Source organism: Triticum dicoccoides, chromosome 4B (assembly GCF_002162155.2).
Source record: "Triticum dicoccoides isolate Atlit2015 ecotype Zavitan chromosome 4B, WEW_v2.0, whole genome shotgun sequence".
Classification (NCBI taxonomy): Eukaryota; Viridiplantae; Streptophyta; class Magnoliopsida; order Poales; family Poaceae; genus Triticum; species Triticum dicoccoides.
The window spans coordinates 530,487,489-530,509,354 of record NC_041387.1 but is presented as its reverse complement, the minus strand read 5'-3'; the positions used below and the strand labels follow the sequence as shown (position 1 = coordinate 530,509,354).

The 21,866-nt window shown below is 50.5% G+C and overlaps 2 protein-coding genes and 1 pseudogene across 3 annotated transcripts; 2 read left to right on the top strand and 1 right to left on the bottom strand.

Moving 5' to 3' along the window:
* The first annotated feature begins 71 nt into the window (after nucleotides 1-71).
* On the top strand, nucleotides 72-15,776 carry LOC119292788 (annotated as a pseudogene).
* Nucleotides 15,777-16,086: 310 nt separating this feature from the next.
* On the top strand, nucleotides 16,087-18,302 carry LOC119291289 (probable E3 ubiquitin-protein ligase RHY1A). The gene is made up of 2 exons (XM_037570025.1): nucleotides 16,087-16,597; nucleotides 17,493-18,302. Exons 1-2 carry the CDS (start codon nucleotides 16,364-16,366, stop codon nucleotides 18,087-18,089), a joined length of 831 nt encoding a protein of 276 aa, XP_037425922.1. The 5' UTR covers nucleotides 16,087-16,363; the 3' UTR covers nucleotides 18,090-18,302.
* A 909-nt stretch (nucleotides 18,303-19,211) lies between these two features.
* On the bottom strand, nucleotides 19,212-21,860 carry LOC119291288 (putative F-box protein At3g24700). 2 transcript variants are annotated; one of them, XM_037570023.1, is made up of 3 exons: nucleotides 21,715-21,860; nucleotides 21,492-21,632; nucleotides 19,212-20,672 (listed from the first exon to the last, which is right to left on the bottom strand). In XM_037570023.1, exon 3 carries the CDS (start codon nucleotides 20,653-20,655, stop codon nucleotides 19,486-19,488), a length of 1,170 nt encoding a protein of 389 aa, XP_037425920.1. In that variant the 5' UTR covers nucleotides 20,656-20,672; nucleotides 21,492-21,632; nucleotides 21,715-21,860; the 3' UTR covers nucleotides 19,212-19,485. The 2 variants fall into 2 exon arrangements, with proteins under 2 accessions (XP_037425920.1, XP_037425921.1); XM_037570024.1 differs by having other exon boundaries at nucleotides 21,492-21,619.
* Between the last annotated feature and the right edge of the window lie 6 nt (nucleotides 21,861-21,866).

Genomic DNA, 21,866 nt, shown 5'->3' with positions numbered 1-21,866 from the left:
TTTCCCTCTCTCATCTCCTCCACTCCCTCCCTCGGTTCTTCACCGATTCTTCACCGTTTTGGCGGATCGAGATGGCCCCGAAGAGAGAATCGTAAGCTCCTCCGATCCCTCCAATTAGTTTTTGCAAACTTGCTTCCGATTCGACACATTATTTGCTTGAAATCCCTCATATTTTTGAACTTTAGATTGGATTTGTTCACCTAAGATTGATTGTAGTTGTAGTTCTTAGTTCTTTAGTAACTAGTGGTATTGGATATGAACTCTAATCAATAGTTCATATGTTAGTGAAGATGAACCCTAGTTCATAATTTTTTTTGTTAAAAAAATTATGATGTAATGCATGTGGGAGGAATTGATTGTAGGTTGATGATGCATGTTGATATGATGATATGAAGATGTTGGAGGAATTTTTTGTTTACAAATATGATGATATGATGCATGTTGGAGTGATGATGCATGTTGATATGATGATATGAAGATGTTGTTTGGAGATAATATATTGAAGATTATTGTTGGAGGATTTTTTTTTTGTGATATGATGCATGTTGATATGATTAAAGAGGGGAAGGATTTTTTTTATATGAGTAATGTTGATATGATTTGATCCATCATGGTGACATGATGCATGGTGATATGATTTGATTTTTTTTGTGATATGATGCATGGAGATATGATTTTGATATGAAGTGCTTACGGTGTTTTTGTTTATGAAATTTTATTAAGGCGGACACCTCTTGCGGACAACATCGGCCCATGGTACTCCATGCTGGACTGGGCATTCGACAAGGGTCATCGTGCCCGGTTCATAGAGAACGGAGAGGTAAGTGGTATGAAAGAAATATTGATCAAAGTTTTCGTCTTGATGAAAATAATTTCCTAACTTTTGGCGTTCACTTTTTGGCAGATGCTCCAGCCACTGCGCATGAGGGGTCAGGGGGTTCATGGGCATATGGACTACGAAGAGCGCTACGCGCCGTTCTTCAAGAGAGCCCGGCAGTTGGGTTTCGTGTTGCAGTTCAAGCGTCAGCCGCCGACGCTTGTCCACGCAGCTCTCACAGCTCTGATTGACCGGTGGCGACCGGAGACCCATTCTTTCCATCTGCCATGCGGGGAGATGACGGTGACCCTCGAGGACTGGGAGATGATTACTGCCATGCCGATCGAGGGTCATGCACTCACCGGTCGAGTGGAGAGGACCAATTGGCAGGAGAGGGTCACCACTCTCATCGGCGATTGCCCCGGTGCCAAGAGCAACTGTACATCCGGTGTGCCGTTGATCTGGCTCTCGGAGCACCGGAAGACATGCCCCGAAGGCACAGACGAGGCGACTGTGGAGTGGTATGCGAGGGCCTACCTGTGGTATCTTCTCACGGAAGTCGTGTTTCCAGACAGCTCCGGGAACTCTGCCAACTGGTCGTATATGTTCTTCCTAGCCGACTGGTGAAAGATCGTGGATGTCGCCTAGAGGAGGGGGTGAATAGGCGCTTTTAAAATAATTACGGTTTAGGCTTGAACAAATGCGGAATAAACCTAGTGGTTAATTTTTCAAGCACAAAACCTACAACAACTAGGCTCACCTATGTGCACCAACAACTTATGCTAAGCAAGATAAACAACTAAGTGATAGCAAGATATATGACAAGAAACAATATGGCTATCACAAAGTTAAGTGCATAAGTAAAGGGCTCGGGTAAGAGATAACCGAGGCACGCAGAGATGACGATGTATCCCGAAGTTCACACCCTTGCGGATGCTAATCTCCGTTTGGAGCGGTGTGGAGGCACAATATTCCCCAAGAAGCCACTAGGGCCACCGTAATATCCTCACGCCCTCGCACAATGCAAGATGTCGTGATTCCATTAAGGGACCTGCGGGAGTTCCGGACTAGGGGGTGTCCGGATAGCCGAACTATCATCATCGGCCGGACTCCAAGACTATGAAGATACAAGATTGAAGACTTCATCCCGTGTCCGGATGGGACTTTCCTTGGCGTGGAAGGCAAGCTTGGCGATACGGATATGTAGATTTCCTACCATTGTAACCGACTCTGTGTAACCCTAGCCCTCTCTGGTGTCTATATAAACCGGATGGCTTTAGTCCTTAGGACGAACAACAATCATACCATAGGCTAACTTCTAGGGTTTAGCCTCCTTGATCTCGTGGTAGATCCACTCTTGTAACACACATCATCAATATTAATCAAGCAGGACGTAGGGTTTTACCTCCATCAAGAGGGCCCGAACCTAGGTAAAACATCGTGTCCCTCGTCTCCTGTTACCATCCGCCTAGATGCACAGTTCGGGACCCCCTACCCGAGATCCGCCGGTTTGACACCAACATTGGTGCTTTCACTGAGAGTTCCTCCGTGTCGTCACCAATAGGCTCGATGGCTTCTTCGACCATCATCAACGACGCAATCTAGGGTGAGACCTTTCTCCCCGGACAGATCTTCGTATTCGGCGGCTTCGCACTGCGGGCCAATTCGCTTGGCCATCTGGAGCAAGTCGAAAGCTACGCCCCTGGCCGTCAGGTCAGGTTTGGAAGCTTGAACTTCACGGCTGACATCCGCGGGTACTTGATCCTCGATGGATTCGAGCCACAGCCGAGCGTGCCGCACTGTCACGGCGGGCATGATTTAGCTCTGCAGCCGGACAGTACCCTGGAGGCCGCACTCGAACTCGCTCCGATCTTCAATTCGGAGCCGGCTGCACAGATCGAGGACGGATGGCTAGACACCGCCTCGGGGGCTGCAACCTCTACGGCTATAGAGCCGAACACTGACCTTGTCCCTCATAAAGCTCGTGACTCCAAGGTGCCGGACTCCTCACCGGACTCCGAACGTCCCGCGCCCCCTCCGATCGAATCCGATTGGGCGCCGATCATGGAGTTCACCGCAGCGGACATCTTTCAACACTCACCTTTCGGCGACATCCTGAGTTCGCTGAAGTATCTCTCGTTATCAGGAGAGCCCTGACCGAACTGCGGCCAGGACGGTTGGGATGCGGACGATGAAGAAATTCAAAGCCCACCCACCACCCACTTGGTAGCCACTGTCGACGATCTAACCGACATGCTAGACTACGACTCCGAAGACATCGACGGTATGGACGAGGATGCCAGAGACGAACAAGAACCAGCGCCTACCGGGCACTGGAAAGCCACCTCATCATATGACATATACATGGTGGATATCCCAAAGGATGGGAATGGCAAAGGAACAGAGGAGGATGAACCCTCCAAGAAACAGCCCAAGCGCCGGCGTCAGCGGCGCCGCTCTAAATCCCGCCACAGCAAGAATGAAGATTCCGGCACCGGAGGTAACAATACACCGGACAGTGCCGAAGACAACCCACTCTAGCAAGATCCAGCGCAGGAGGATGGAGACGCCAGCCCTCATGATAGAGCGGCAGAAGAAGAGGTAGAGGATTATATGCCTCCCTCCGGAGACGAAGCAAGCCTCGACGATGATGAATTCGTCGTGCCTGAGGATCCCGTCAAACAAGAGCGTTTTAAACGCAGGCTTATGGCCACGGCGAACAGCCTCAAGAAAGAGCAGCAACAGCTTAGAGTTGATCAAGATCTGCTAGCCGACAGATGGACTGAAGTCCTCGCGGCCGAAGAGCATGAGCTCGAACGCCCCTCCAAAAGCTACCCTAAACGCAAGCTGCTCCCCCGATTAGAGGAGGAAGCATATGAACCCGCATCACCAGGAGACAATACGGCTGACCGACACCCCATGGTCGCGACAAAGAGGCCTCTAGGCCCTTCACTAGACCCGTACCCTGGCACCGCTCGACAAGCACAAGATCACAGGGGAATGCTCCGGACTTGCGAGATATATTGGAGGATAAGGCAAGACAATCAAGATCGATCTATGGATCGCGTGGGTGCCCCACAGTACGTGACGACAACCGTCGCGCCGGACACAGTAAGTCCGGCCGGGCCGAACAAAATAGACAAAGCTCTTTTGAGCTCCGTCGTGATATCGCCCAGTACAGAGGCGCCGCACACCCACTATGCTTCACGGATGAAGTAATGGATCATCAAATCCCTGAAGGGTTTAAACCCGTGAATATCGAATCTTACGATAGCACAACAGACCCCGCGGTTTGGGTCGAAGACTATCTTCTTCACATCCACATGGCCCGCGGCGACGATCTTCACGCCATCAAATATCTCCCCCTCAAGCTTAAAGGACCAGCCCGGCATTGGCTTAACAGCTTGCCAGCAGAGTCAATTGGGAGTTGGGAAGACCTGGAAGCCGCATTCCTCGATAACTTCCAAGGTACGTATGTGCGACCACCAGACGCTGATGACCTAAGCCACATAATTCAGCAGCCAGACGAATCGGCCAAACAATTCTGGACACGGTTCTTAACCAAGAAAAACCAAATCATTGACTGTCCGGATGCGGAGGCCCTCGCAGCCTTCAAGCATAACATCCGCGACGAGTGGCTTGCCCGGCACCTGGGACAGGAAAAGCCTAAATTCATGGCAGCCCTTACATCACTCATGACCCGCTTTTGCGCGGGTGAGGACAGCTGGCTAGCACGCAGCAACAACCTCAGCAAAAATTCTAGCAGTCCGGATTTCAAGGACCGGAATGGCAGGTCGCGTCGTAACAAAAGCAAACGCCGCATCAACGGCGACAATAGTGAGGATACGGCAGTCAATGCCGGATTCAGAGGCTCTAAACCCGGTCAGCGGAAAAAGCCATTCAAAAGAACTGCTTCGGGTCCGTCCAATTTGGACCGAATACTCGACCGCTTGTGCCAGATACACGGCACCCCCGAAAAGCCAGCTAACCACACCAATAGGGACTGTTGGGTATTCAAGAAGGCAGGCAAGTTAATTGCCGAAAACAATGACAAGGGGCTGCATAGCGATGACGAGGAAGAGACCCGACCGCCGAACAATAGAGGACAGAAGGGTTTCCCCCCACAGGTGCAGACGGTAAACATGATATACGCAACACACATACCCAAAAGGGAGCGGAAGCGTGCACTCAGGGATGTATACGCGATGGAGCCAGTCGCCCCAAAGTTCAATCCATGGTCCTCCTGCCCGATCACTTTTGACCGGAGGGACCACCCCACCAGCATCCGCCACAGCGGATTTGCCGCATTGGTCTTAGACCCAATCGTCGATGGATTTCACCTCACCAGAGTCCTGATGGACGGCGGCAGCAGCCTGAACCTGCTCTATCAGGATACAGTGCGCAAAATGGGCATAGACCCCTCAAGGATTAAACCTACCAAGACGACCTTTAAAGACGTCATACCAGGTGTAGAAGCCAATTGTACAGGCTCCGTTACACTGGAAGTGGTCTTCGGATCCCCGGATAACTTCCGAAGCAAGGAGTTAATCTTTGACATAGTCCCGTTCCGCAGCGGCTATCATGCCTTGCTCGGACGTATCGCGTTTGCAAAGTTCAACGCGGTGCCGCACTATGCATACCTCAAGCTCAAGATGCCAGGCCCTAGAGGAGTCATCACGGTCAACGAAAACACTAAACGTTCTCTCCGAACGGAGGAACATACAGCGGCTCTCGCGGCAGAAGTACAATGCAACCTCTTAAGGCAATTCTCGAGTCCGGCCGTTAAGCGGCCGGACATAGCTAAGCGCGCCCAGAGTAACCTACAACAAGACCACCTGGCACGTTCCGAGCACGCGTAGCAGTGCGGCCCCAACCCCAGCCCCTGCAAAACGACCAAACAGGTCCTTCGCGTACACCATTACGCTCTGAAGATACCATGGGCATGGGGAGAGGGGCACGACCACAATAAGCCCAGACTGCGGCTCAACCACACCAGGGGCTCTCAAGTGTGTCGTTCTTTTTTTTTACCTTTTATTTTTTACCCACAGGACTCCATTCGTCAGAGGCCCTGTCCGGCAACAGACCTGCCAAACTCACGATGCAACAGCCAGGGAAGGATAAAGGCTACAACGAATATACAGGTGGTCTCCATTACGAGCATTTTTATACACCAATCCGCAGCCTACCCCTGGAGGGGGACATGTTTAACAGTCCCATCCCTTGCTTATCGCACTATTTGTATCGTTCTGCATTCATAGCAACACTTATTGAATAAAACAATGCAGCACCTTTTTGCTTATAATTGCATTTCTTTTTCATACATATGTTCATTTACGACATGTCGCATCCGTACACTTTGGTACAGCCAAAAACACACCAGGGGCTTATGTTCCTCGCAGCATGGTGTGATAAGTCCGAACACTTTCACAAGTGCGGCACCCCGAACTTATAGCATTATATGCATCGCCTCCTAATCATGTCTTGGGTCAATAGTTGGGTTTGCCCGGCTCCCATGTTTTGGTACCTTACGTTCCGTTGTATCGGCTAAGGTAGCACTGGGAGAACCACTGCGATTGCGCCCCAGTTGAGCTGGGTTAACGCCTCAGTGGAGAAAGCTAAAACTGACCGTCATGATGAGGCGAGAGCCGGTCGCTGTTCGAGAGGTTTTTGCGAGTCCTTAAAGACTTATGCCGCTTAGAGCGAGGAGCCGGATCTTGTCCGGCCCAGGCGTGGATAGCGCCCCAAATTCGGCCTTCCGAAGACTAGGGGCTTCGCCGAAATTTAAAATTATAGAATTATATGGCTAAGTGAGAGTGTTCAAGCATTATAAGTCCGGTTGCCTTGTTCGCTGTGTTGAGCGCCTCCCTAGATGGACCCAAAAATGGGAACAAGAGTGCTCAAGTTTATCCCGAACACCCCAGCACTCGTGGCATGGGGGCTGAAGCCGACGACTTGCCATCTCTCAGATTTGATAAACAGCCGCACAGAAGGTAATATTTTAAATTAACAAGCATTGCTTAGCGCATATGAACTAAGTTTTCAGCGCACAGGATAACAAAATGCAATTCTACTCAAAAATTACATCTTTGGAGCACTCCCCTGCAATAGTGCGGGCGCCCTTCAGCACACTCTTATAATACATCTCGGGCGTGCGATGCTCCTTGCCCTCTGGTGGCGGGTCCGTCACAAGCTTCTGAGCATCCATCTTGCCCCAGTGCACCTTTGCGCGGGCAAGGGCCCGACAGGCACCCTCAATACAGGCGGAGTGCTTGATGACTTCAACCCACGGGCACGCATCCACCAGCAGCCGCACCAGGCCGAAGTAGCTCCCAGGCATGGCCTCCTTAGGCCACAGCCGAACTATGAGGCCCTTCATGGCCTGTTCGGCCGCCTTGTGGAGCTCGACCAGCTGCTTCAGCTGGTCGCTAAGGGGCACCGGATGTCTGGCCTCAGCATACTGAGACCAGAAGACCTTCTCCGTCGAGCTCCCCTCCTCGGCCCGGTAGAATGCGGCAGCATCGGACACGCTGCGAGGAAGATCTGCGAACGCTCCTGGAGAGCTCCGAATTCGGGTAAGCAACAGGTAATTAACACTCACATGCTTACTTTGCATGAAAAATGCCTTACCCGCTGCTATTTTCTTCACCGCCTCAATCTCCTGGAGGGCCTTGTAGGCTTCGGCCTTAGCGGCTTTGGCATTCTCAAGAGTCGTTGCAAGCTCAGACTCTCGAGTCTTCGAGTCACGCTCCAGGATCTCATATTTTTCCACGAGATCCTGGAGCTCTTGCTGTACCTCCGCCACCCGCGCCTCCTGCTTCTCTCGCTCGGTGCGCTCCGCGGCCGCATTACGTTCGGCTGCGGCCACCGCCTCTTTCAGGGTCGCCACCCGTTAGTGGCCCCTGCAATACCCACGTTATCCTTGTCATTCTTTTTGCAACCAAAATCCTTTTCTGTAAGGTACAATTTTAATAAGGTGTCACTCACCTTCCTTGTCCTCGAGCTGCTTCTTGGCACGGCCGAGCTCGTTCTCGGACCGCTCGAGGTTTTCCTTCAAAGTTTGACCTCCGCAGTCAGTGCGGCAGAGGTCAGCAGCGCAGCCTGCAATCCCATATTGACATATTTTTTATGACTCCTGCGTATATCTCTTTAGATCCTCAGTCCGGATTTTCTTCCCGAACATCGAACCGAGCATCAGGGGCTACTGTCTATGCGGTACCATTTTATACATATTGAAATTCTTGCCTCAAAGCCTGTTAGAAGGCTCCTGCGGGCTTCGGTCAGCCCGCTCTTGGCAAGCTGTACCTTCTGAATCACCGCACTCATAAAGTGCGGTGTTCCTCTTCGATGGAGGCGCTGTTGAGCGCCTCCAGCAAATTATCCGGCACCTCCGGTTGGACGGAGGCAGCCGGCGTCACGGTCTTGCCCTTCTTGTGAAGGGGTCGCCCACCGGACTCCGGAGCCACTGTGGGTTCCGGGGCCGAGTCCGGTGCAAAGTCCAGGAGGTTGTCCTGTGACACCTCCGAGGCCTCCGCCTCCTGGTGGGTCCCTTCCTGGGATCCCACCTCGGCATCGTCTGTGGCGCGGGGGGTGGAGGCAGTCGGAAGGGAATCCATATCCAACGCACCTAAGGACCCGCTCGATGAAGCGGGAAGATCATCCTTGGGCGGACTGCAGGGTAGTATGCGGCATTAAAAGGACATTATGTGGTGAAAAGGAAAAACCTTGAAGTTATTTGGGAGTCCGGATACATACGATCTCGCCAGAGGCTTGGCCCTTGGAGGCCAGTCCTCGTCGTCGTCACTGGCATTGGCGGAGCAGTCCGGGGGAAGAGTTTTCCCTTCTTGGACCCCTCGGCCTCCCTTGTTGGGGAGGCCTTCCTTTTCTTCCCTCCCCCCGCTGGGGGAGAGGCTTTCTTCTTCTCCTCCTCGCCTTGGTGGGAGGAGTCGGCCTCGGATTCATCACCCGATAGCACCTGAAAACAGGAACTCTTCCGAGTCCCCGTGGCCTTCTCCTTGGCCTTCTTCTCCGGCACCACGTGGGGCGCCGGAGCCAGCAGCCCCGTTAGACGGGCGTCCGCTGGGTCCTCTGGCAATGGGGCCGGAAAGATAGTCCGTTCGGCCTTCGCCAGCCAGTCCTGTCAAAGGTAAAGGGAGTTTAGATCCCGCATAGAGTCAAACTATGGAGAACAAGTGGCAAAATCACTTACCTCGTCAGCTGGACGCTGCGAGCGGAATCCGCGATCTTCGGTAGCGGATGCGGGAGCCTCGGCGCCTTTGAACAGCACCTTCCAGACATCTTCGTACGTAGTGTCGAAGAGCCCGCTTAGAGTCTGGTGCTGCACCGGATCGAACTCCCACATGTTGAGGCCCCGTCGCTGGCATGGGAGAATCCGGCGGATGAGCATGACCTGGACTACGTTGACAAGCTTGAGCTTCTTGTCCACCAGCTTCTGGATACAGGCTTGGAGTCTGGTCAGCTCCTCCGAATCCCCCCAGATCCGGCCACTCTCTTTCCAGGAGGTGAGCCGTGTAGGGATGCCGGATCTGAATTTGGGGGCCGCTGCCCAATCAGGGTCACGCGGCTCGGTGATATAGAACCATCCCGATTGCCACCCCTTAATGGTTTCCACGAAAGTGCCCTCCAGCCACGTAACGTGGGACATCCTACCCACCATGGCGCCTCCGCACTCCGCTTGGTTGCCCTTCACAACCTTCGGCTTGACACTGAAGGTCTTGAGCCACAAGCCGAAGTGGGGCTGGATGCAGAGGAAGGCCTCGCACACGACGATAAACGCCGAGATGTTGAGGATGAAATTCGGGGCCAGATCATGGAAATCTAGGCCGTAGTAGAACATGAGCCCCCGGACAAAGGGATGAAGTGGGAAGCCCAGTCCGCGGAGGAAATGGGGAAGAAATACTACCCTCTCATGGGGCCTAGGGGTGGGGATGAGCTCTCCCTCGTCGGGGAGCCGATGCGCGATTCGCTGGACAGGTATCCGGCGTCGCGCAGCTTCTGGATCTGCCCCTCCGTGACGGAGGAGGCCATCCACTTGCCTCCCGCTCCGGACATAGTTGCATAAGTTTGAGGTGAGAAGTGCGGACTTGGGCGCTAGAGCTCGAGTTCGCGAAGATGGATAAGCCAAGGAGGAAGAAGGCGCAGGTAAAAGGATTTGATCTTTATCCCCTTATATGGGCGGACAAAAACATGTGTCCCCACCGACCTGGTAAAACTCGCTTATCTCCCAAGCGTCATAATCAATGGCGCGGTTGGGTTACCCACGTCCGTATTGATGGAAATCCCGGAATAAGGGGAACACGATCTCTGCTTCGACAAGACGTGCCAAGGAAACCGCTTCGTTAAACGCGCGGAGGTGGAACAGTAAAAATGATTTGAGTAAAGGCTTGGTAGTGGTGTGACGTCACGCCACAAAATACGTCGGCAGATTGAACTTGTGTAATATTATTCTCTCTACGGTGGTGCGTGGAATTTATTTTTTGCAGAGCCGGACACTATCCTGGCGTTCACAATCTTCTATAAATTATTCGGAGGAAGAACCCGCCTTGCAATGCCGAAGACAACATGCGCGTCGGACTCGTCGTCATTGAATCCTGGTTCAGGGGCTACTGAGGGAGTTCCGGACTAGGGGGTGTCCGGATAGCCGAACTATCATCATCGGTCGGACTCCAAGACTATGAAGATACAAGATTGAAGACTTCGTCCCGTGTCCGGATGGGACTTTCCTTGGCGTGGAAGGCAAGCTTGGTGATACGGATATGTAGATTTCCTACCATTGTAACCGACTCTGTGTAACCCTAGCCCTCTCCGGTGTCTATATAAACCGGATGGCTTTAGTCCTTAGGACGAACAACAATCATACCATAGGCTAGCTTCTAGGGTTTAGCCTCCTTGATCTCGTAGTAGATCCACTCTTGTAACACACATCATCAATATTAATCAAGCAGGACGTAGGGTTTTACCTCCATCAAGAGGGCTCGAACCTGGGTAAAACATCGTGTCCCTCGTCTCCTGTTACCATCCGCCTAGACGCACAGTTCGGGACCCCCTACCCGAGATCCGCCGGTTTTGACACCGACAGGACCCTTGAGGGCGGTCACCGAACCCGTACAAATGGCAACCCTTGGGGGCGGTTACCGAACCCGTACACTTTGGCAACCCTTGGGGGCGGTCACCGGTACCCGTCAAATTGCTCGGAGCGGTCTCCACAACCTAATTGGAGACCCCGACGCTTGCCCGGAGCTTTACACCACAATGATTGAGCTCCGAACAACACCAACCGTCTAGGGCGCCAAGGCACCCAAGAGGAACAAGCTCTAGGGTGCCCAAACACCCAAGAGTAATAAGCTTCTCAAACTTCACTTCCACGTATCACCGTGAAGAACTCAAATCTATGAACCAAATGCAATGGCAAGGGCACATGGAGTGCCCAAGTCCTTCTCTCTCAAACCCACTGAAGCAACTAATGCTAGGGAGGAAATGAGAGGAAGAACAAGAAGGAGAACACCAAGAACTCCAAGATCTAGATCCAAGGGGTTCCCCTCACATAGAGGAGAAAGTGATCGGTGGAAATGTGGATCTAGATCTCCTCTCTCTTTTCCCTCAAAAACTAGCAAGAATACATGGAGGGATTGAGAGTTAGCAGGCTCGAAGAAGGTCAACAATGAGGGAAGAACACGAGCTCAAAGGATAAGGTTGAATGGGGAAGAAGACCCCCTTTTATAGGAGCTCTCGAATCCAACCGTTATGTGCTCAGACCGCGCACGAGCGGTACTACCGCTCAGGGGAGCGGTACTACCGCCCGGGCGTTAGAACATAGAGACCAGAGCAAAACAGAGGGCGAGGCAGAGCCGAATGAGCGGCACTACCGCTGGAGCGAGCGGTACTACCGTTGGCAGCAGTGGTACTGCCGCTTGGCCCAGCGGTACTAGGGCGGTGGTAGCCGCAGTACTACCGCACAAGAGCGGTATTGCCGCTCCTATTGCTGCTACAACTGCCACTGAACCCGACACGAGAAAAATACGTCTCGAGTCGAGGCGGTACCAGCGCGGAACCGGAGCCGTACTACCGCTTATGGCCATGGGCGGTACTACCGATGTGGGACAGCGGTACTACCGCTTGTGGCGATACGCGGTACTACCATTCCGGTCCAGCGGTACTACCGCTGGCGCCAACCTTATGTCACTTCCACGAAAACACGTACGCTCCAAGGAAAACCAGAACTGCCATAACTTCTGCAAATGAGCTCCGAATTGAGCAAACTCAAGCTTGTTGGATACAAGACAACGAGTAGCATCGAAACAGCAGAGAAGAGAAACCTCTGCAAATGAGCTCCGAATTCCGGTCCAGCTTGTTGGTTATAGTAAGAGGAGGTAGGGGAGGTATGCCTAAAAAAAGAGGAGAGAAACCTCCAGCAGAGAAGAACCGGCAGAACCTCCAACATCGAAAACATCATAGAAGATGCATGTGAACTCCGCTTTCGATGAACTCGAGCTTGTCATCAAGATGACCAAAAGCTCCAAAACTCACAAAGAGAACCAAACAAGAACCAAGAAAGATGATGCAAGGATGCAATGGTTTGAGCTCTCTACTAATGATACGATAAAGCTACTCATCGAGAGCCCCCCTTGATAGTACGACGATCGATCCTAAAACCCGGTCTCTCAACTACCACCATGAGACCGGTAAAATAGAAAACCTATCAAGGGCAAACCTTTGCCTTGCACATGGTCCACTTGAGCTAGATGATGACAATCTTGACCCCCTCAAGTTGGACCACCTTTCTTGATTGCGTTGGCTCGATGAAGACTAGTTGATTGCTCCCCCATACTCCACTATGGGTGAGCCACTCTTACGCACATCTTCATAAGTCCATTGTCATCACAATGGACGGCAATCTTCAAGCATTTGATCTCTTCATGATGCTTCACTTGAACTTGCACACCACAACCTAACCGCACAAAGAACTCTCACGAAGATCATGGGTTAGTACACAAAGCATAATTGACAATGCTTACCATACCATGGGATCGCTTGATCCCTCTCGGTACATCTTCTACGCTTTGTGAGTTGATCAACTTGATTCACTCTTGACTTAGTCTTGATCAACCTTGAATCTTTCCAACTCTCTTCATTTGGATGATGTCTTGAAGGTAAACATGAATGATCACACAATCTTCTTCTTCAAGACATGCTTGCAATAAGCTCAACACTCACATGACCAATCTTTGGATAATTCCTTAATAGCACCTTGGTCAACTCAAAAACTCCTTGAAACCAACACATGGACTTCAAGAAAAGACTCTGGACAAATCCTTCAAATATAACTCAAGAAAACCATTAGTCCATAGAGATTGTCATCAATTACCAAAACCAAACATGGGGGCACCGCATGTTCTTTCAACTAGGATGCAGGGTACAGTTGGGGGACCGCATCTCTCGCCTACCTATACCGTTCGGTAAGAGAGTGTCTAATTGCCTACCTACCTAAGAAAGTATGTCCATGACATTTTCTTATATCTGATCCTCATTTGATGTTTTGCAGCTTGACGATGCAACGCAGAGGACGGGAGACAAGTCCAATATGGGTGGCTTTGTCTGGGCCTTATCCATTTGGATGTGGGAGCGGCTGCCGGTGGGGCATCCGGAGAAGATGTGAAGACGCCCATGGGAAGACTATGGCGAAGACGGCGACGAGACTCAAAACCCCAACGTAGCTTACGAGTGGGACGTTGTCAAACTCTACACGGGCCTAAACAAGACTTCATACAAGACCTACACCAACGAGTTGGACGCTTTGACGCATACACAGGTATATGAACTCGCTCAACACCTTTCTCTTTGATTCCACTTTTGATCGAGAGTGGGAACTTACCAATGTATATGTAATAGGTAAACTGGTGGCCGTATCGACAAGACCGAGAGTGGGACTTTGATCTGAACGTGATGTGCGATGCGGACCATGGTCTCTGGCGGTGCATCGTGCCCATGATCTGTGTGTACACCGTCGAGTGGCACTTGCCACACCGCGTGGCCACGCAGTTTGGGATTTTTCAGCATACCCCATCGGGCCAGCCCACCGATACCGGCGGCCACGCGCTCCACCTATGAGCGCTTTGTTCTCCATGCCCATGATTTCATTACGCTTATCATGTTTCTTGTTGCTTATGATGATCTCATTGCGCTTATGATGATTCTTGTTGCTTATGCCTTGCAGGATGAGCCGGCAGAAAAATCAGTCGATCACAGACTGGGGAGAGCAGCATAAAAGTCATGTGACTGAGTGGAACCAACGGAGGTACCGGAAAGACGGGGAGAGGAGGGTGACTGACTGGGATGCTTACCTGGGCCAACACATGAGGTGGTACGATGATGGCCAGAAGCACCGTCTTCGTCTCAGGCCTCGGTGGATGGCGGAAGACATCGCGGAGCTGGAGAGGGATGACCCCGAGGAAGAGGCCTACCAGACCGGCATCAGAGACATGCACAGTGGCTTTAGGGAGTTTTCCCCCCTCATCAACACAGTGGTAAGTTTGAACCGACGGTTGTATTTAAACTATTTCATTCGTCATCATGACTGGCTTATGCCGTTGCGGTCTGGTGAGCTGAACAGATGCATCTTTGAAGCCTCAGATGCACTAGGTGATGTCCCCGGGAGCGTACAATCCGAGAACAAAATGAGGGGGACGATGAAGGTACAATTTCAGCCTCCTCGGAACAGATGCATCTTGTTCACTTTGCAATCATAAACCTGATACTTATTATGCCCTTGTTTCATTGTGAGTGCAGAAGTTCGTGAAGCGTTGTCGCAAGCTAGTAGGGCTGCTTGGGTGTGCTGGAGCTGGGTCGGTTGAAGCTTATCGACATGTAGCCACACAGGGTCACATCGGCTCATCGAGCCAGGTTCCCTCGTCGTCTAGGTTGGCCGATGAGGAGGAGGAGGAGGATGAGGAGGAGGGGGAGGAGGCCACATATGAAGAAGGGGAGGAGGAAGAGGAGGAGGAGGATGAGAGCAACGGGGAAGAGGAGTACGATGAAGATTATGGACCTCCACCAACTCAATCATCTCAAGCATCTCAGCTGCCGAAGAAGAGGAATCCGAAGAAGAAGGATTTGTTGAGTCCGGACCCTTTCCAGAGACCGCTTCCTCGTCGGCCCAAGAAGAAGACCGAAAAGACTCGTTCAAAGAGTAACGAGGACCGTACCTCCAAGAGAGGAAGGAGCAACTGATTATGATCTTCGATAGTTGGTTGTTGTAGTTGGGTTGTCTATGTGTTCGCTATTAGGTTGAACTTCGTTTGGTTGAAATTGTCGGTTGTGGAACTACGTGGAACTAGGTGTTTGCTATTTGTGGACCTATGTGTTTGCTACTATGTGGAACTCCGTTTACTGATTAGTTGAAGTTCGTTTGAAATATTCTATGCACTTTAAGTTATTTTAATATGGGTTTATGTGATGCTCAAGTTTAATTGTTTAAAATATGTGATATTGCTGTCATATTTTGTGAAACTTGCCGTGATATTGCTGTCATATTGAATTTGAAAACAAGCAACCAAATGAACCTGAAACAACAAAATAGAGGACCCTACCGCCAGGCACCCTGGCGGTAGGGTTAAACAGCCTACCGCTAGCCCCCACGGCGGTAGCATGAACCTACCGCCAGGGCCTGTGCACGTTACAGAAACTTTACACTGCAAAACACAGGACCCTACTGTCAGGGGCCCTGGCGGTAGGGTCATACAACCTACCGCCAGCCCACATGGCGCCACCAGGGCCATTGCACATTTCGTCACAGAAACTTTACGCTGTAAAACCCTGCCACACCCTACCGCCAGGGCAGCCTACCGCCAGGGGCCCTGGCGGTAAGGTGCTTATCCACGTCAGCACAAGCAAACGGCCGCCGTCCCCCTCCGTCACACCCTACCGCCAGGGGCTTTGGCGGTAGCCTGCCTAACCCTACCGCCAGAGGCTCTGGTGGTAGCAAAAGGGTCAAATCCCGAAAATATTTCAAAGCAGGGTCAGATCCTACAATTGTTAGGGAAAAGGGTCAAAACACGAAATTTTGCCTATGCTCGTCCCTGATACTGACCATCACTGACACGTCCTTTGCCTGCGGTTTTCCGTCTCCCCGACCAACGACTTGGCAAGCAAATCTAGCTAGGCAGTGAGCACATGTGTCCCATGCCCCCGGAAGTTTCCAACCCAGCGCGGCAACGCATCACCGCCCAGTCCACTGGTCCACTGCCACTGGTCATGGTCTCCGTGACAACCCCGGCGGTGTTCCCCGACTTGCCGTGCAGCTACAGGCCCCGTACCTTCCTCCGCTCCTTCCGCCCGTCCTATCCCGTCCCACGCCCGCCCTATCCAAGTACCGGATCCAGCCCGCGGCACGGGGAAACCACCAAACCGGGCGGGGAAAGAGACGAAAAGCAAGGCGACGAGCGCCAACCCTTTGCATCACGCAGGCCACGCCACACGCACACGCGCGCCTGATCCGTACGGGCGCCCGAGGTGGGGATCCGGCAGCCGGCCATGACGAGCGCCTCCGAGCTCTTCACCGCCCGCCGCGCCCGCGCGCCCCGCCTCTCCGACCCGGGGGACCCCGGCCCGGATCCGCTCGCCGACGCGCCGCAGGACCCGCACGGCCTCGCCGCCCGCCGCCGCCGGCGGGGCTGCCGCGCGCGCCGCCAGCTCGACGCCGCCGGGGACGTGCGCCAGCACCTCCACACCGGCCCGCCGCCCCCGCGCCGACGCGGCTCCTACACGGTGAGAGCCTCCTGCTCCTCCTCCCCGGCCCGCTGGGTGATTGCAGTTCCCGTGCCGTGGTTGGTTAGATCGAAGCATTTCAGGTCTTGTCCTGTAAAATTTGTGAGAGGATTAGGGTCACCAATTCGTCCCGGGCACGATCATGCGGTGATTTTGAAGCGCGGGGTTTCGATCAGCCTGGCTTGATAGCTCTGGAAATGGGTAGCGATCATTCCAAAATGGGAAACGAGATGGGCCCGCGTTCTTGTAATTTTTGTGCTGTAGTAGTTAGACTAGAAACGATATGGATAGCTCATAAGTGGATTTCTGAGGGGACCAGGGTTATTAATTAGAGTTCCTGCGGAATTAATTTTGATGTACGCTTGGAATGTTGGCTACACAATAGGATGTGTAAGTTGCCAACGCAGAAGTTAAAGCAAGTCAGATTCAGGCTGAGAAACGAAACCAGACTAAATCTTACTATAAGTTAAACAAAGCATTGCACGTAACCATCATGGTTATTGAGCAAACCAAAAGGTACATAACAGCCTTAGGCTCTGAGTTACAACTGCTTGTTCCATCTCTCTGTGATACTGAAGAAAGAAACTGCCACTGCTTCAATCTTCTGGCCAAACATATAGTTTGAGTCTTTGAGATATGTATAGATGAAACTTCAGCTTAGTACCAAACTGGTTCATGCCGCAACTTGGTCTTCTTTCCATTTTGATGCGCTAACTTCAGTTTATTGTTTTTCTTATCTTCTAATTGAGTGGCAGTGTTCCTGTCTGGTTCCACAAAGAGAGAAGAAAACGTTGGATTGAGAAGTCATGACTTTAGCTTTCATGTGCATTTTCATGTTGTTTGTGATCATATATATCATCAAATGATTTTTTTTTGTCGTTTCTGTTGTCTACAGGACCGCATCTTATCATACATAGACAATAGCAACATTGGGGATTCTGCAGCTACAAGGAACCGACTTGACAGGCTGATGTTCAGAACAAATGAGCGGCTTCCCGGTGCCGTACTGCAAGCTCAGGCACGTGTTCTAGAGAGATTGAGAGGTGTTTCTATCGGATCATCTACCTCCAGGCCATCCATCACATTGGATGAATTTTCAGCTACGGATGTGTTTAGAATCATCGACTTCGGAAGCAGAGAAACCCCATACGAGGCAAATTGGCCTAGCTCATCATCTGTTCAGCCAAGCAGCGTGTCGGATGAAGAGAACTTGGAGAACACATCCATCAGTTCAACTACTTCCAACAGGTCACCTGGACTGAGCAAGTCCGCCTTTCTTCGGCTACAGATAGAGATCTTCGAGGCTAAGAAAGATGACAACAGGGAGGCATCGCCGGAATGCTCGATTTGTCTCGATGGTTTCTATGACGGAGACGAGCTGATAAGGCTGCACTGCGGACACAGGTTCCACTCGACTTGCTTGGAGCCATGGGTGCGGAAATGCGCAGATTGCCCATACTGTCGAACAAACATACGGTCCCGGCCCCGATGACAAACCCTCGGTCCAGAACTGCAACATTGAGTAGGGGGTATGACCTTATGACTTCCTAGTAAGATGTGTTATTGTAATCCACTGTTTTGTGCATATCTGTTGCACCGGTCCTGCTACGGCATCATCTCTTAGATTCAGTTTATGTATCTGAATATCTTTGTGTGGATGAAGAGGCTGATAGAATATACTGCAGCAAGCACTGTTTTATGCATATCTGAGGTATCTGCCTTGTCGAGAGATGTTATGTACCTCCATAGGAAATGCTTTACATACTTTTACCAACAAATCTTGAGACTAGAGCTTGGTTGACTGAGATCTGCTTAGCATTAGCGTATACATTTACGTGTGAATTCGAGTGCCCTGTTTCTCCAAAACTCTTCTGTGACTGGAGTTTCCCATTTTTTTGGTGGCAACTCTATGAGTGGGACCCAGCTGGCAGTGGCATGCTGTGAAGGGGGATATGTCTTCTGTATCTGAATAGCCACCCCTTAACCGAAAATTGCTTTTGGAAGCCGAGCTTCGTGGAAAAAAGCTCACCTCAACATGCATAACAATTTTCATTCTACATGTTCTTCATATTAATTAAATATTATATGACTATACAATAATAAGACACAACAAATCTTTGTATTATCTGTTTTATTGAAATATATTGCAGAACATTACGCAACAACGTGCAGAGTATCATCTAGTGTGTCCAACAAATGTGTCGGTGATGATCAAAGGGGGTTGACCGGACGGAAACATGCTGTGAGGGCATTTTCATAGGGCCACCTAACGGCGGAGGGGCAAAAGTGAGGAGTTCCAAAAGATAGGGATAATCTAGTGGTACCCAACAAAGGGAATTTTTTGGGGGGATTTGGATTCATAAACCTTGGTTAGTTAACTAGAAAATCAAACTTGTTCACATTGTAATATTTCAACCGTCTATGTATGTCGAGTCGTTTGACATGTACCAGTTTCCACAAGCACAAAGTTTTCTCCTTTCACTTTCAAATTATACTCTATATGCATGGTGAGAATTTATGGCAATAATATACGGTATGTGTTATCATTTGGTATCTTCTCAAAATATAAATGGATTAGTGTCAGTTTATGAATCTTACCTCCCAAGATACCAAATGATAAACGGGGCACACAGGCCTCCAGTATTTCCAAGAAATTCAGCATCTTCCCTCAGCAATTTCAGGAATTATATTTTCAGAGAGATGGCTAGGCTAGGGCAGAATACATAGCTCCCAGCTTACATGCAGCTGCTGCTACAATCAGTGACAGAATAGAGCTAACCTCATTAATATTGGTACTACTGGAATAGGTTCAAGAAAACAAAAAAATGGTCCTAGATTACAATCCATAAATACTCCGCATTGTTTGACAGCATAAAGAGGCGCGACACTCAAAAGCCAAACAAAGCTGGGAGCTTTGAGTAGGATGCCACATAATGATAGTACGCATCTTGCAACTTGCGGCAGCGGTGGTCTTCTGGTTGAATCTCGTCAAGTTCACCGGTTCTTGTATTGTACAAACGAAGCTTGTCCGCCCGTTTGTCGAACAGGAGAACACCATCTCTCTCCAGGTCAAGAGCGATGACCTCATAGTCACATTGCCAGGAATGCACGCCATACTGACAAAGGTTGTCCCTTCCGAATGCATGGCTCATACTGAGGCGGTACTTGAGGCTCCACTCATAAGGCTCATCAACATCAAGACTCCAAACAAGAATCGTACGAGCATCCTCCTCTGGCAATGCGTATTGCAAGGCCCCCGAAGATTGGCCGAAGCAACGTTGGCCAAACCTAGCCACAAAACCGACATTTTCATGCGGCAACTTAATAGTCCGAAGAGAGGGCGCAATGCCAGAACTAGTTTCCTCCAAGCTCTTCAGTACCATAATCTCATGCAAATCTGTGTGCACGTACAGTGCTCCATCAATAAACATGTGTGGTTGAGAAACTGATGTCCCAGAGAGCCATGATGTATCGTCCAGAAACCAAGTGGAAAGGTCAGACGAAAACACCTGAAGTTTGACGGGGCCAAATCCCAAATAGCGTGTACTGAGCCGCTGAAAGTTGAAGACGTAGAAATTTGCCGACCATGATGTGCTGAAGGCCAGAATACTCATATTGTAAAAAGGGTCATAATGGCTAGGAGGAGTATCCGGGAGCATCTTCCACTCTCGTGTTGCCGGATTGCACACGATAAAGCGGCAAATACCTGGAGCTGGAGGAGTGTAGCTGTTCTTGTACTTACAAAGGACTAGGCCATTGCAAGAGTCCATCAGCTCTAATTGCTCATACTGTGGTAGGAAACTAAGAGCTTCATCAAAATCCTTATCATTGTGGGGCAGGCTAGCGAGCTTGATAGCAGAGTTATAACGTCGTTGGTAGAGAAGACCTGTTGGAATTTTCAGAAGCTTCTTGCAGTATTGCGGATCAGAGGATAAGGCAAGCCAGGCCTTGCAGACACATTTGAAGCGGCAAAAAGACTTGAACGGCAGCCGGGAGAGGATCTCCACCACCAGATCATCAGTTAGCTTGGCAGCAAGAAAACCATTCCCGGGGTCCATCTCTTTATTGCAGTTTACTGAAAGGCAAAACTGATAATGTCAGGATAGACACGGAAGCAGTTTTTTTAATCATGGAGACCAAGATACTGTAACATAATTCAATCATGTGAAACTATGTTTACTTGGGACAAAGCAGTTGCCACACGAGCTAACCATTTTAATCCATTTCAAGTTCAGCTTTACTGGGATAAGGTAATCATAAAACATTAGCATACAGCAACAGAAAGAATTAAATGATGGATATCGCCAATTAGTTTTTAAGTTTGATATGCTGGATTAGACCAAGAATTTGGTTAAAACAAAAGCTCCCTGTAAAGGATCCCTGCACGCAACCTATCTTCATACCTAGCAGAGTTCGACCCATTTGGGTGTTCTTGCAGATTTCTATGCATTTTAATAATCAATCTGTTCTGACTTGCTTGTTTCAAGAGCTCTGCAGGCGTATTTATACACTCACTCTTATGGGCTATGGCTGTGTGCATCAAGAGATGCAGAGGCCGGGGGTATTCCTCCTTCTCGAAAAAATGTATACACTCACTCCAAACACGAAAATCACAAAGAAGCAAGGAAATCAAGAATTAATTAACTCGATGTGTATCTGATTAATCATGACAAACTGGAAGCAGGGCTAATTGCACACAGTACCTTCCATGAACCACGGGCTAATTCTAATTGCACACACTCCGGAAGTCATGGATCGATTAACAATGCGCAGGGTTAGATGTATAGAGAAACATCACGGGTCATGAAGAATTGGATGGGAAGCACGCAATGCTAATCGAATATCTTACTCTAAAGTGCAGCTATTAGTTAGGGTTTGGATGGATAAAAATGACCTGTGCAGTGTCGAGTTGGCACGGGGAAGACGGCGTCAGAGCAGCACACCGGTGAAGAGAATCTGCTCGACCCGCCGAGGACGGAGGAGAAGCAGAAGCCTACCTACCACCGGCCTCCCCTCTGACCTCTGCAGAAGTTATCTAAGTAGGGACGGTGCTCTGCTCAGATCCAATTCATGGCTGGCAAATAGTACTAACAAGGGATTGTGTTCTCACGGCTCACCTTGCTGTACCAGATCCCGAGCAGAAGGCCAACCAGCCACCGCCGCGAGATTTCAGCGAGCGGAGAAGCACGCTCCTTTCCCGCCGGTGTAAGGTGAGGGCGGAGAGTGAGGGACTGAGGTTGTCTTCTTGGAGGTGGGGGTGGGAGGAGAT